The 15,716-nt window shown below is 43.8% G+C and overlaps 2 protein-coding genes across 4 annotated transcripts in view; one reads left to right on the plus strand and one right to left on the minus strand.

Annotated features, from left to right (window-relative positions):
* The window catches only part of ACO1 (aconitase 1), a 65,501-nt gene extending 61,184 nt beyond the window's left edge, over positions 1–4,317 (plus strand). The window contains exons 20-21 of the mRNA XM_042965145.1: positions 2,340–2,525; positions 3,462–4,317. Coding sequence (XP_042821079.1) covers positions 2,340–2,525; positions 3,462–3,575 — 300 coding nt within the window. The 3' untranslated portion in view covers positions 3,576–4,317. The remainder of the gene's footprint in view (positions 1–2,339; positions 2,526–3,461) is intronic.
* A 5,423-nt stretch (positions 4,318–9,740) lies between these two features.
* DDX58 (DExD/H-box helicase 58) overlaps positions 9,741–15,716 on the minus strand; it is a 46,961-nt gene continuing 40,985 nt past the window's right edge. For all 3 annotated transcript variants that reach the window (XM_007076591.3, XM_007076592.3, XM_042965144.1), the window contains 3 exons: positions 14,916–15,067; positions 11,702–11,845; positions 9,741–10,082 (listed from right to left, as the gene is read on the minus strand). In XM_007076591.3, the coding sequence (XP_007076653.2) occupies positions 9,786–10,082; positions 11,702–11,845; positions 14,916–15,067 (593 nt within the window). In that variant the 3' untranslated portion in view covers positions 9,741–9,785. The remainder of the gene's footprint in view (positions 10,083–11,701; positions 11,846–14,915; positions 15,068–15,716) is intronic.

Consider the following 15,716-nt stretch of genomic DNA (forward strand, 5'->3'; position numbering starts at 1 on the left):
AATTCTGTTGAAAAGGGTGTATGTATGTCTTTGTTTTGTAGGGAAGAATTTCATGGTTTTCATAATACTCAGTTTGAGGATCAGAAATGTATCTCAGGCGGTTGTCCCAGGAGCGCAGTAAGCCCGGGCGGCCCATCCTGTGTTGTCGGTCAGGAGGTTCACAGAAGGGGAAAGTAAGGAGCCTGCGCTTTGGACACACGCGGGAGCGCATGTTTTTACAGTCGCTTCTCACTGCTGGTGAATCAGCTTGTAGACTCCCGAGGGAAAAGGCAGCGCTCTCTGGATGTAGACAGGCAGCTCTTTAGAACCTTCTACCATTTCAGGGCCTGACCCTCTGGCAGCGTCCCCATGGAGGGTCCATGCAGGGAGCAGGCAGCTTTTACCTCCTGAGCATTTGCTGGAAGAGCCTTGCAACTCAGCTTTAATTCTCGGGGTTGGGTGATACGCCATAGCCAGTGTCAATCCAAACGATTTATGGCTCCAGCAAATTAAGCCTTGGGAAGCACTAAGTAAGTTGACATCCGCTAAATAAGTTGATGTCTACAGTAAAGAATGTGGTGTCTGGCAGGCTGCCCTCCAGAAGTCCAGGATAATGTGTTTGAACATCACACCTACTGTGTTTTTCTTTTTTTTAATCCATCCTTTTGCTCTGGCACGGGGTGGGGGTGGGGGGAGGATGTTCTCTGATTACTTGGTAATATATCAAAAGCCTGCCTTTTTGAGAAGCTGCTAGAAAGAACCGGAGAAATGACAGAAGAGGAAAGGGTTTTAGGAAGAAGGCTGGGAGCTGGTGGTAGAAATGAGACCCGGTACAGCACGCAGCCAGAGAGGGAACCGTAAGAGCTGGCGGAGGGTAAGAGAACCGGCACGCAAGGGGCTCCTAGGAGCCTAGACCTCTGTACAGAACGGCTCCAGGTTCGGGCAGCCCAAGCCGGGCTGCTCAGCAGTGCTGGGCTGTGCTCCTGGCTGAGGGGGACTGACGACTGCGGTCTGCGGTGCCGCGCGGCCCTTGCCGGGAGCTAGGCACGTGCACAGGACCACCCCCCTCCTAGTGAATACGTGTACGTAAATCCAGACGGAATATCTGCTGCTCTGAAGAACGTGTTCTTCCGCTATACACTTATTTTTAAATGTGGAAATGCTTGTGGGATTTTTAAAAATACCTATGCCAGGATCTCATGCCCAAAGATTCTGGTTTAGTTGCTAAGGAGAAAGGCCTGCATGTGGGCATTGTAAAAGCCTGCCCGGGTGATGTGAATGTGTGGCAAAGTTTGAGAACCAGTGCTTTGTGTCTACGGCTCCCGCATCTTACAAGAATCACTAGCTTCCTCCCCTCCATGCTCCCTGCAAGAGGTCCTGATCTGGGGTAATGCCTAAAGAACCTACATTTTTAACAAGTTCCCAGAATGATCCTCATGCAGGGGGGCTTAAAAGTATACCCTAAAGGGGCACCAGGGTGGCTCAGTGAGGTAAGCGTTCGACTCTTGATTTCGGCTCAGGTCATGATCTCAGGGTCGTGAGACTGAGCCCCAAGTCGGGCTCTGCACTGGGTGTGGAGCCTGCTTGAGACTCTCTTTCCCTCTCCTACAGCCCCTCCCCCCTCAAAAAAAGTGCACTCTATGTATCAAGAGCCCGTTTAGGGGTATCTTAATATTATATTACAATTAACTAATATTTAAGAGTGGGGTGTTCTAGTTAATCAAGGATCCTGGCTTATTGAGCACTGCTGTATATTGCCACTTCTAGTTCACCAATACAATGTACTTTACAGGAAGTCTTAATATCAAGACTGTATTCAGTGCAATTCGGTCCTTGAAACAGGAATTGTAAAAGCAGCACATCATTTACTTTCTCGATAGTATGTTCTGGAAGTTGCTTTTTTGGTTAAATCTTTTGTGTCTACACCTATAGTAGCAAAATCCCAGGGAAATAGAAATGATTATGGTGTTTTGTGGTGTAGAATCCAGATAACAATGAAAGTTTGCTAAGAGATGTTGTATCACAAAGCAGCTAAGTGTGTGGTCAAACTACATGGGTTCCAATACCAGTTACTCCACTGACTGCGTGGGTAAAGGGGGGACAATAATGGCCTCTACCTCCCAGAGCTGGCGGAGGGTGGATTGAGAAAATCCATTCACGTGCTTGCACGTGGCCTGTACTTATAGGCAGTCAGTTCAGACTATCTACTGTGTTATTTATAATTAGAGAGCAACTTTATTGTAAACAACCAGTTGGTACTTAGAATTTAGGTGTGAGAAGACTTAAGAAGCCTTTTGTAAAGTTTCCTTGTAGCTAAAGAAAACTGGAACTGTGTCCAAAGTACTGTCTTGGCTCCTCAGGGAATCAAAGCTGTCCTGGCGGAGAGTTACGAGCGCATTCACCGCAGTAATTTGGTGGGAATGGGGGTGATTCCCCTCGAATATCTTCCTGGGGAGACTGCAGACATCCTGGGACTCACAGGGCGGGAACGATACACCATCATCATTCCAGAAAACCTCAAACCACGAATGAAAGTGCAGGTCAAGGTAAGCTGAGCCTCTCCGCACCGGGCCCAAGTAAACAGGGCTGTGTGTTTATAATCAATCCCGTCAGAAGGAAAGGAGTAGAGTTTGGAAGGAAGAAAATCACTCAGTAGGACTGCAGGGAGGATGGCAGCTGTTGACTGATTACTTACTGCTTGTTTATGCGTGTGGTCACCATCACTTCCTTTCTTACCCTCCAACCAGCCCCGCTGTCTCCGCTGTGGCCCAGTCTCCCTTAGCCCAGAGAGGGGTGGGGGAAGCTCAAAGACCACACATTGTCACATTACCCAAAAAATACCTTTTTATTTTCAAAATGTGGACACACCCCATCCCTGAGCCTCACCCCAGGCCCCAGATTTTGATTAGCCCAGAGGTAAAAATGACAGCTCCCTATGTGAGGTGAGGCCAAGTGCCCCGCACTGCCTATGGGACCACCTTAATGAGACTTCTCTTGACCCGCAGCTCCTAGAGAGGGTTAGAAAATACCATGCAGGGGCACCTGGGTAGCTCCATCTGGTAAGTGTCCAGGTTGGGCTCAGGTCATGATCTTGGGGTTTGTGAGTTCCAGCCCCACACTGAATGCTTGGGATTCTTTCTCTCCCTCTCTCTCTGCCCCTGCCCCCACATTGAGGTGCGCGCATGCTCTCTCTCTCTCCCTCTCAAAGTAAATAGAGAAAACGCCATCCCGAACATCATTAGTTGCTGCTACCCCAGGAGACCTGGTTCTCTGTTGCCTGTCACCGCCATCACTCATACGCCATGATGCTTCCCTGTGCAGAGAAGTCCACTGGGGTCTCGTCCAAATGCAGCTTCTGATTTCCTGGGTCTGGGCTGGAGCCCGGGACTGCACGCGGCAGCCCTGAGGACAGGGTGAGTGGGCGCCCCTCCCTGCCTAGCCTCCTCCCTCACGGATTCTCCTCTGCTTCTTTGTCATCACAGCTTGACACCGGGAAGACCTTCCAGGCCGTCATGAGGTTCGACACCGACGTGGAGCTTGCTTATTTCCACAACGGGGGCATCCTCAACTACATGGTTCGCAAGATGGCCAAGTAGGTCACCTGCACCTGGAGCTGCACCAGGAGGGAGCGAAGTGCCACCGGCCGGCTGGGCCCTTGGTGCAGAGCACCCCCCTCCACGTGCGGGCCTCCCCCCAGGGGTGCCGCCTTGCACACATGCACGTGAGCACGGACGTGTTCTGGTGCCATCCCTCCAGGCACAAAACGAGCAGTTTCTGCATTCTCTATTTTTGTGAATCTTTGGCTCTCTCTCTGGAATTTGGAAGCTCAAGTGGTGGCAATGTCAGTAGTGCCAGAAAAGGAAAACTGAGCTTGTCTTTAAGGAAACTGATTACAGGATGTTGATTTTTTTCACTGTCAGCCTGTTAAGTCTTCTCAGAAGGTGTTGCCTGTCCTCTTTCCTGTTTGGCTCTGCTCCCCTCTTTTCGGTGAAACCTTTCCCTTGAGACTCCCTGGCCTATGCATAGTATGCCAGAGTTAACTGACATGGATAGATGAGAACTTTCTCCCACTTCAGATCACAGTAGTGATTGTGACTCCCCTGCCCCCTTCTTCCTTCAGAGTGAATGATCCAGACAGCTCAGATCAGACACTGACATTTTTTGATTATGTACCTTTGGATGGATCAACACTAAAGAAATTGTGACATTTTTCTTTTGCTATCTTCGAAAATCGTCCCCAGAAAATTTTTCAGTTAAGAGGAGGACTTTGGAGGTGGTTTTGGAGAGAGACTTAGAACATTTGTAATTTGAAGAAGATTAAATCTATTTTCAAGCAAACCTTTTTGACTTTGGAATTCAATTCTGTGGTATGTGAGGCTTCAGTCTGGGCCTGTTTAGAGCAGAGCGAGTCTCAGGCTACCAGCATCCTGAAGCCTGGGTGACGTTTAACCTCTCCTGCTTTTACAACCACATCCATGCTATACAGGTGAAATGGAAGAGTTGGGGAACCAGGATTTCTCTGCCCTGGTTGGGAGCAGACAAGAAGTTAGTAGGAGCAATAATGTAAGTGTGGTGAGCAGATCATCATTTTTTTATTTTCGTGTCCTCTAGTTTACGTCCTTATTGTCATTGACGTCATTTTGGGGCACATGTCCCAGCTGCCGTAACAAAATATCATAGACTGGGTGGCTCAAACATCAACAATGTATTTTCTCCTTCCTGGAGGCTACAAGTTAAGATCAAGTTTCCAGCCACTTCATTTCCTGGTCAGAGCTTTCTGTCTTAATGCATGTGTGAGGAGACAGAGAAAGAGCTGGCTCTCTGTTGTCTTTTAAAGATACTGATTTTATCAGATCAGGGTCCCAACCCCTGGACCTCATTTAACCTTAATCACTTCCTCAGAGGTCCCTTTTCCAAAGAGACACACTGGGAGTTAGGGCTTCAACATAGGAATTTTGGGGTGGGGGACAAAAGACATTCAGTCCATAACAGGGCACCTTATAGCTCACAAGTTAGTCTCCTTCTAATGAATTTTAAATCTCAAGTCCAGCATGCAGGGAATGTGGCCAGGCCATCGGAACACCCGGGATCAAGTCCCGTCTCTACCTCTTCCAAGATAAGGGACAAGACAGGTTATTGAGCATCCCTGCCTCTGAGGTCCTGGGACCTAGTTTGTGCTAAGAAAAAATTACAGACATAACCTTGTTGTATAAAAAAAAAGCCTGGGACCTTCAAATAAGAATCAGTCCTAACATAAAAACACAAAGAAAGGCTGAGAAAACAGACCTCACTGCCTCAGCTCTCCATGACTGAGCTCCTGGGGAGCTGTGTGGCTCCCCGAATCCAGTGGCTATGCAGAGACAGATTCTTGTGGCTATGACTTCCAGAACGGGGTCCCTTCACTTCCAGACTCCTCTGCCTCCAAACACACCCTCTAGCCTGTTCATTAATAAAACGTCTTGCCCCGTGTCCCAATCTTGGCCACAACCGGATGGAACAAGTAAACTTCTCTGGCCTAGTTTCTCAAGAAGGCATCAGTCTCCCTGCCAACTGCACGTATGCTGCCCTTGCTGGTCCCAGGCCTCCCGCCTCTCCACAGGACTCTCATCTCCTTTGTTCTCACAGCTTTCCAAATCCATCACGCCTGCTGCCTGCTAGGAAACCGTGTGTTCTTTGGTGTGCACCCTGAGGTAACAGACTGATCCAATGCAGCAAGTAAGCACGTGTGTCTTTGGCTCTGAGGCAGCCTTTAGTACGTGGAGGGAAAGCTAGGGGAAGGGTGCATTAGTCACAGCTCTTACTGGCTAAGAAGCACAACTCAAACTGGCTAAGCAAAAATATTAGTCAATGGTAATAATAACTGGCTCATAGAACCTGAAGAACAGAGGTGGCCACGGCCCTAGGCTTGATTGGATCTGGTGGCTCAAACCCAGGTTCCCTCCTTATCCTCTCCCTCACTTCTTACCTTCCGTCTCCACTGGCCGCCTTCTTCAGGGCTGCTCCATGTGCAGGGGATGTGGTCGCTAGCAGCTCTGGGCTGGCAGTTACTAGTTTATGAACTTAGAGATTTATCTGCCAGTATTTTGTAGGCTGAAATTGGGAGTTTTCCAAGTCGCCAAAATGGAGAACAGTATTTGTGGCCCCGTTTCCCGTTCAAGGTTATGTGAGGACAGTGTGGTACCCGGCAGGGTTATGCAGGAGCAACGGAGAATCACTTCTGGAAAAGAGAAACTGAGGTTCCATGGCTGCATTCTGAGGAAGCTGTAAAGTGTCATGACCACAAACAGAATTTAGCACCCGAGTAGTTTTTGTTCACCTGGACAGCCTAATTATCATGAACAAAGATTATATAATTATAGCTGATAGTTTTAATAGTTTTAATAATTTGTATCCCAAGAACTGAGGCCTATGCATTAAGTACAGATTTGCTGCGTGAAACCATATAGTTTTATTACATAGGGTAATAAAAGAGTTACTGGCTATGATCCTGAAATTAACATTCCAACTTGGCTCTGGTTGTTTAGTCCACGTCCGGGCTGGATACCTGCTGTTGTGCTTCTGCAGGACGTTAACGGTGTCCCATGAACAACAGGCTTCCAGGGTCAGTGTATTTGGGAACCGCTGGGTTAAGTGGGTCTTGTTAGCACAGAACCGACACAATGACACAATGACCATGTAGGCTGTAAATCACTCACTGGAGGGGCAGGCTGGCAGCAGACCGTACAGGAGCCCATCTGCTCACAGGCTATTTTCTTCAGAGCGTCTCACAGCGTGTGTGTTCCACAGGACATGCTGGAGGAAATGCTGACCTGATGGTTTGTCTCTTTAAATTCAAGTAACAATATCAGTTTTAAGGACAGGAATTGGAGTTTACAGCCCTTGATACACAATCAGGCATTTGAAGAAAAACCCATCACAGTGTCAGCACCGGCAGGGGCCAACGAGAAACCAGGTCCTGTGGGTGCATAGCGGATTGTGTCTGAACCACCTGATGAACTTCAGGAAGTGCATGTGGCTGGACGCCCTGCTGGAATGCCCTAATGGAAGTGGGGCATATATACCCCTGAAAAAGACTCCCCGATGGGTTCTGGCAGCCAGCCTTTGACCTAGAAATCCAATGACCTGCATTTAGCCATCAGTCAAGAGTTTGCAATTCTTAAAACCCTAAACTGCCAGGTTTTTTCCATTCAGTAAATAGTAACTGAGGACCTAACTCTGTTTCAGGCTCTATGCCTGGCCCTGGCTTGACTTGGTGCAAAAGTCCTGTAAGGAAATCCTAGGTTTTTTGTTTTGCCTTCAGTCTGCCTTCTGTTGGCTGAAGAGAGGATAACTCACCTTTATCCAAACTGAACCATGTAGATACTTGAAAGAACTTTTCTCAAATAAATCTCCAATAGGTGTTTTCAACATCCTATTAAAGTTCTTAAACAACAGCATCCAAAAAAGGCAATCACATATCAAAAGAGGTACTTGTGAGATTGTGATTTATATAAGAAATGTGTATTTGGCTTTCCTCCCCATTTCTGGCACTGAGCTCCTAAAAGCTTTGGCATTCCCTAAGTGACAAGCAACATCCCTAAGTGACATCTTGTGATGTTAATGACGTGACTTTTGGACCACACCTAAGGATGGGGGCTGGTTGCCAGGACAACCCACTCTCTTGAGATTAGAGAGCTAGAACTCTCAGTCTCACCTCCTGACCACTGGGTAGGGGAGCTGGAGGTTGAATCAATCACCATTGGCCAATAATTTGATCAGTCATGCTCATACAATAAAGCCTCCCTAAAAAAACCAAATAATTTTGTTTGGAGAGCTTCTAGTTGGTGAACAGGTAGAGAGTTGGAGAGGGCATGGGAAGTCCCTGCCCTTTCCCATACCCTGCACTATGCATGTCTTCCATCTGGCGGTTCCTGAGTTATATCCGTTTCTGATAAACTGGTAATTTAGAAATACAATGTTTGTCAGTTTTGTGAGTCACTGTAACAGATTAATCAAATTCAAGGAGGAGGTCATTGGGACCCCTGATCTATAGCCTGTCAGTCAGAGACACAGGTGATTACCTGGACTGGCAATGATGCCAGAAGTGGGAAGGGGCGGGGCAGGCTTCTAGGACTGAGAACCCTTGACCTGTGGGATCTGAAGCTATCTTCCAGCTTGACAGTGTCAGAACTGGGTTGATTTGCAGGGTACTCGGCCAGTGTCAGACAATTACTTGTTGGCATGGGAAAATAAAACTCAAGCAGGTTGGCTTAAGTAATCCATTTTTATTGTGTCTAAGAATATTACTGAGAGTAACCATTACCATACAACTCCTATATATATATCATGTACTTTTCATACATTATTTGTTAAAAACTCCACTAACCCTTCCAGGTAGGTGTATTATCCTTGTTTTACAGATGAAAGAAATTAAGCCAAAGAGGAGTTATGTAACTGGCAAGTTTGCTGACTCTTGGCCAGCACAACTGCTTACCAGATCAAATGGAGAATGAGGTGGCTGAAGCATGTTATCCCATTGAACTTCAGGGTTGATTTGGGTGGTCTCTTGGACACCAAATAGCCTTCAGATATAAACAGGTGCTACATGAAAAGGGTTATATAATCACAGATGTTGAACATATTATTAGCATTTTGTGATGTTTGAAGGTTTGTTTAAGCCATTTATGGTCCTGGTGAATTACAAACAACTAATCTGAATCTGTTTTAGAGAATACTTAAGTTATTACAGAGCCTACCCTGCCTTGAACACAAAATACCGTGGCCTACATGGAAACAGCAAAACTCAGGCAGTTGTGCCCATGTCTGGAAAACCGCAAACAACTCTCAGGGCATCAGCCAACCTTGTTTAATGACACAAGAATGCCACTTGAATACATAGTCTGATTTTTTAAGTGGATAGGACAGCCAAATTTATCTCCTCAGTTTCATCCAAGGAACCTGAGAACAGAGTCCAAAGTGTGGACCATCAACTATTATTACAAAATGGCTTGAGATGACTATTCAAAGGGAACAACAGCACGGGTTAAGGAAACAAATTAATAGGGCAAGATGTACAATAAACTATAAAAACAGAAATCAATTTCTCAAGAAGTACTGTATCCTCTACATAATCCCATTACTAAAAGTTGTCCTACAGAATTTTAAGATTACATGCCACACACTGGTACATAGAAAATATGAGTAACTACTATATCTATGTATATGAATATTTATCGAACCCTTAGAATTATCAGCATTTAAGAGATCAGCATAGAGGAATCAACAGCATAGACTGGGACAGAGCTAACAGAAATAGGAGCCAAGAGGGGGTTCCAGGAAAGGAGTACTCAACAGGGCCAAAAGCAGCAAAGAGATCAAAGAGAGAGACGGCCTAAGAAGTGCCCGATGGATTGGGCACTGGTATTAACAAGAACAATGTCAGTAGATTAAGGGCAAGAGTCAGTTTACAGTAGTAGGTTAAGGAAAGAAAGGGAAGTATGGAAAAAACTTTGAACATTTCTTTCCTTCCTTCCTTCCTTTCATTCATTCATTCATTCATTCTAATGTGTACCCAGTGGCTACTGGATATTCATTGGGGGTCAGTTGCAAGAGGAAGGATAGGAAAAGAAGTTAAGGCTTTTTAATTTTTCCCAAGTACTTAAGAGCTTTATTGGCCTACAGAAAGCCATAAACATTTAGTTCAATACAAGCCTTGGGCAAATACCTTCACAATGGTACAAGCAATCCATGATTGTACCCACTGGGGCTAATTTCTTCAGTCAGGGTCGGTCATCCATCCCCTGTAGCTAAAGAATGAGGCACCCAGGTCATTTGGACATTTCCTTAGCATCAAATGGTATCTTCTCAAAATGAAAGTCCTTCCACTTTGCATATAGTTTCTGAGCTCCAGTTGCAATATCCTCCACCACAAAACTTTCTATTTTTATAACTGGAATCTCAAATATCTTATACTTCACATGGATTCCCCAGTCATGGCTGCAGTTTGGTCTGGCACAGAAGATCTTTGCTCTCTTCTCAAAATATCCAAAGCTCTTTGGTTTGGGGTGTAGTTTACTCACAAAGCACTTCCTGAAAGCATCTCCAACCACAGTGTAATGGCATTCCTACGGATGAAGGGATTGAATAACAACATTAAAACCAGTACAAAACCGTGATTTAAAAAAGCTCCACCCTAATCTGAGATGAAGAGCATGTAGGATCCCACTCATTTTACAGATGGGGTAAGAAGGAAATACGCATTCACTGAAGGCCAGACCAGAATCCACGCGGCCTGACTCCCAGTTACACGGGTGGAGATGAGGGTGGGGGTCAGGGTACAAGTGAAGTGACAGGGGCCATCTCATGGAGAGGAGGACTAAGAAGTTTCCAGGGAACTGAGCTTCTGAAAATAGATACCCTTTATTGATTCAGAAACAAAAGGGAGTATTTATTGAAGATCTCCAAAGACTGAATTCACCTGGCAGGCAAAATCCAAAGGATACAGAGAAGAGCAAAGGGTCAATGTGGATCTGAAGGGGGCTGGGGACTAAAGGGTTCAGAGGCTCTGCCTGTAGTCAACTTTAGAGTAAACCTCAGAAAGGCCACACTGTACAGAACAAATGCAGACCCCAACACACCAGCCCCTCGGGAAAAGTCATAAAGCACCATTTCAACAGAAAAATCACTCAAATTGGAGCTGAAAGGACCTTTTATAGCTAAAGAAGCAGACTCCTAAAGGCATGGGAACTTGCTACTATCACCCCTAATATGCTTCTTGCTCAGAGGGACTGATTAGAGACTTCAGCTTTCTGAAGCCCAAAGAGAACCCTGAAAACTCATCATCTGAACAAGCCTCCCCTTTATCAGCAGCAATGGAGTTCTATCCAACTTTTGTCTTTAGACATTTTTGTATCCAAAGTTTTATCCAAAAGTATTAGGGAAAAAAAATTCAGAAGACTAACCTGTTTTTTAAAATGAGATATTTTGTTTTTGTTATAAAAGTGATTTTATCCCAAAAAGAAAGTTTAGAAAACATAAAATAGTAGAAAATATCACAGAATTTCACTGCAAAATAGTAATGCCTTTTAGATATTTCCCCTAGTCTTTTTTTCTATACAAAGTTAAATTTATTTTTTTGTTGCTGGTAGTGATGGTGGTATTATTGCTATTATGTCACACTGCTATAGTCCTAGCATATTTCCAATTTTGTATCCTTGTTATTTTTCCCACTTCATTAGTTTGTAAGAAGTTTTTCATTATACATAAGCTTCATGATCATTTTGTTTAATAAACTTTACTTCGGAATTATTTTAGATTTACAGAAAAATTTCCAAGATTATCCAGAAGATTCCTGTAGACCCTTCACCCAGCTTCCCTGAATTCTCACACCCCATAGTACATTTGTCAAAACTAAGAAATTAGGATTGGAACATTACTATTAACTACAGATTTTACTACTTTTTATAATAATACTCTTTATCTGCTCTAGGATCGAATCCAAGATACCCCATTCATTTAGCATAACCATTTTTAATGGCTATGTAATATTTAGTTAAGTGGCTTCTTTTTCTTCTTTATTGTTAAGGATTTCCTATTAAAACGTGTTTAGCTTTTTAAAAATACACTGACCATGGTCATGAAAACAATAAAAATAATAATGTCTGACTATAAATATCTCACCAAGAGTAAGCTTTAATTAGTGCTAAAAAATGACCCAGTGCTCTTTGTTAAAAAGGCTGCTTACCTCCACCACTCTGATATCAACAGTGTAACATGCAAAGGCTTTGCACTTTCTGCAGAGCAGTTTTTTATTTTCCTTATCAGGTACAGGTTCTACTTTTCCTTGCCTATCCCTGATGACTTTTTCTTGAATCTGTATCTGGAGAACCTACATGCAAAAAAACACACGCAAAAAACAAACAAACAAAAACCCCACATCATCAGTGTAATTTGTGTACAACTAGGAGGTATATATATACACATATACATGTATGTAATCATTCATTTATATACAACTTCCATGAACATACAGTACCTGACTTTATTAAAAAAAAAAATCCCATAGATTATTTTAATGGTTCTCCTAATTCTTTGTTAGTCAGTGTTTAACTGTGACCTCCAATTAGTCTTTTAATTTTTTCATCAAAGATGCTCATAAAATACTAAGGATGTCCATAAAATAGTCATCTGAACCATGCTTTCTACTTTAGTGGTTGGCAAAATTTTTTAAATCCCTCACAAATAAACATATGATATATACTGTTTCAGGCATGACTACACCCACTTCTAGGGCAGAGACCCATTAAATGGAACAGCAGGCAGAAGAGTCCCCATCATCTAAAAAAATTTTTTTCTCTCCTCTTCCAACCATAGGAGAGTATTGTTGAATTACAGTAAAGTTAAATGTATATATAGTATGTCTGCATTCTATTTCAAACCTCAGGACATGGCTAAGTATAACTAAGAACCTGGACATGATGGAGAAAATAAACCTAAGAAGATTCCAAAGGTTGAAGAGAGGATGGCAGGCAGCTAGGAAACACATGGTAGAACAACATGGTGGTGACTCCCTGGGTTTTCTTTTCACCTCATATATCCAGACTTGGGGCTGAAGAAACAAGCAAGCAGAAATGCCTACGGGCACAAGTAAAAAATATCTCAACAGAAGCCTACTCTCTCTAGCCAAAGGACCTGGAAAGGCACAGCCTAGCAAGCCAAAAAACTTTCAGACATTAACTGTTCTACTCCAAACATCACAGAATAACTAACTACGGCCTAGGGGCGCACCTGGGTGGCACAGTCGGTTAAGTGTCCGACTCTTGATCTTGGCTCAGGTCATGATCTCACAGTTCGTGAGTTTGGGCCCTGCATTGGGCTTTGCGTGCTGTGCTGATGGCGCGAGGCCTGCTTGGGATTCCCTCTTTCCTCTCCGCCCTTCCCCAACTTGTGCACGCACACTCTCTCTCTCTCAAAAATAAATAAAAAAAATTTTTTTAAGTTTATTTATTTTTGACACAGAGAGAGTGTGAGTAGGGGAGGGGCAGAGAGAGAGGAGATGACACAGAATCCCAACTAGGCTCCAGGCTCAGAGTTGTCAGCACACAGCCTGACACGGGGCTCAAACTCATGAACCATGAGATCATGACCTGAGCCAGAATCAGACACTGACTGAGCCACCCAAGTGCCCCTAAATATATATATATATGAAAATAACTAACCTATTTTTAGGGTGGCCTCACCCCTACCCATGCCAGCAAAGACTGAGTGGGGCACCAAAATTTCCACTTGCAGAGCTGTAATGAAGAACCTTGACACTCTCACCCCCTGGTGTCAGAGAAGGCCAAGAGGGGAGCCATGACTTTCAGCCCTGCCAAATGGTAGACCCCCTTGCCTGTGATGTCAGGGAGACCCTGTGGGGAGCCAGAACTCCCACACACACCCCCAACAAAATTACCAGCTACCAACAGGTCCCGGCCACACTTGTCCCAAACTCCCTCTCATCCTTTACCATTTCTGCCTGTTCTCTATGGCTGTGAGGGGAATCCCAAATGTGATTCAACAGTCTAACTCAACATGTTGATACTTAACCTGTTTTGTTCTCATCCCACTCCTGTCCTGGCACACTGACTACAAAAGAATGTCTGTGTCTGGCCCAGCCTCCATCTCCCCTGGAAGATTTTTACTCTATTTCTTCTGCCACAAAGGAATCTAAGCAGCTTGTCACCCAATGGAAGAGACAAAAATTAGGACATGGGGATGAAAGCTATTATGGTTTTAAAACTTTTATTGCCAACATTCCCATGTGCTACAAAATGGGAAGGTGGCGCAGTGAAAAGCCCTTATCTTCAGTAAAATTCAGAAGAAAAATTAAGAGGAACTAAAAAATTTCCCTGCCATTCTCAATGAAACTGTGGAAGAAGTATTTTTAAATATTTTAGTCTCTAAGCTTTAGGAAGACATTTTTTAAAAAATGAGGAAACATTAACAAAGTTCAGATTTTATGTCCTAAAATAAGTGTTAGACCACTACTTAAAACTTTCTTGATAAAAGAGATTATAACTTTTTAAAAATATGGACATTATGGAGTCCGTCTACTGAAATGTAAGGTTCATCTTTGTGAAGGTCAAGTCTACCTCCCATATGCCTCTGTCCATAACAACTCTCGTTTTTTGAGCACTTACTTTGTACCAGGCACTGTGCTGAGTGATGCACATACCCCATTTTATCCCCCAAACTGCCCTGTGAATTAAATACCATTACTTTCCTAACTTTATGAATGTGGAGACCGATGACTTAAGAGACAGAGTTAATGCCTGAGGTCACATATCGCCTAAGTGGCAGCGATTCTGGGATCAAAGTCTCCACAAGGGGTCTAGAGAAAGTGTGGGGGTGCACGTACATGCATGCATGTGTGTGTGCATGTGCATATGTTTCCTGATTTTCCCCAATCTGGTTCCATGCTTCTGGGTTATAAAGGAAATTACAATCAAATGAAGGTTACTACCAAGAGGCTGAACTGAACAGATAATGCCACTCCAAAGTGCACATTACTATCCACAGCCACAACAGGCATTTTACCACGTGCATAGTGCACTGGGAGCTCTTCTCAGAAGACTCCAGATATCAGAGAGAGGGGCCTGAGGAAAAGACAGGGGAGGGCAGGGTCCTGCCTGTTATGATGTAGTCCTCAAGATGAGCTCCCAACTTAAGGGTCGTTCTAACTCAGTTTGTCCTTTCTAACTAAAAACCAAACTTCAAGTATCAACACTAATAATTTGTATTTTAATCTCACTGAGACTTAAATCAGAATGACTCCGATGTTCACTGCAGGACAAAATTTTAAGCATAAACTTATTGTTCTAATGCAACACTCAGAGCAATATGATAAAAGGTACCAACTATGCACATATTTTATTACAGTCAGATTCTGAAAGAGTAACACAGATTAAAAGACTTACCTTTTCTTTAAATACTGCTTCATTCCATGTCTGAAGCATTGAAATGGAGTCATTCATCATTTTTTCTTTGTATATATTTATTTTTTCTTTTTCAATTACAACAGCATTACTAGTCAGAAGGAAGCACTTGCTACCTCTCGCTCTTCCTCTGCCTATCAGAAAACAAATATTTGGTGCCTTTGACTTAAAACCCTGGTAAATCTGAGAATAAGTCAACAAAAGGGTATTCTTAAAATTCAAATTTGGTTCACTGAACTCCACTTTCACAGGAAAGGTGAGCTGTTAGAGCATGGGCTCCAATGCAGGTATATACCTGAATATTAAACTACATGTTAAACTAAGAGCCCACACTAGACTGGCTTCCTTGGGGTCCCCATGGTGCAGGGTGATTAGAAGCCATGTTATCAGAGACACTGCCTTGAAGACAATCCAGTATGAACCCACAGGATGACATTGTGAGCGAGCACTCTAAGACAAATAACACATCCTCCCTCAAAGCCTTCAGGGAAATGGGAAAATAGATATGTTCACAGTCATCAGAATATGGATGGCAATAATAAGTGCTATAAGGAAGATCACTGTAAAGGACTATGTGCATTCCAAAAACTATTGCCAGCTGGGGGAATTAGAGACAGGTGATACGGAATCAGGGGAAGAGGTTAAGAGGTAAAATGAAGATTATCAGTAGCAGTACATGAGCACTTTCTTCAACAACGAGACAATGATGAAGTCAGGCTGGCAGAAGTGGATAATGAATAAAGGCGAAGAACGGGAAATAGGTCGGAAAGATAAATTGGTCCT

This window comes from Panthera tigris, chromosome D4 (assembly GCF_018350195.1).
Source record: "Panthera tigris isolate Pti1 chromosome D4, P.tigris_Pti1_mat1.1, whole genome shotgun sequence".
NCBI lineage: Eukaryota > Metazoa > Chordata > Mammalia > Carnivora > Felidae > Panthera > Panthera tigris.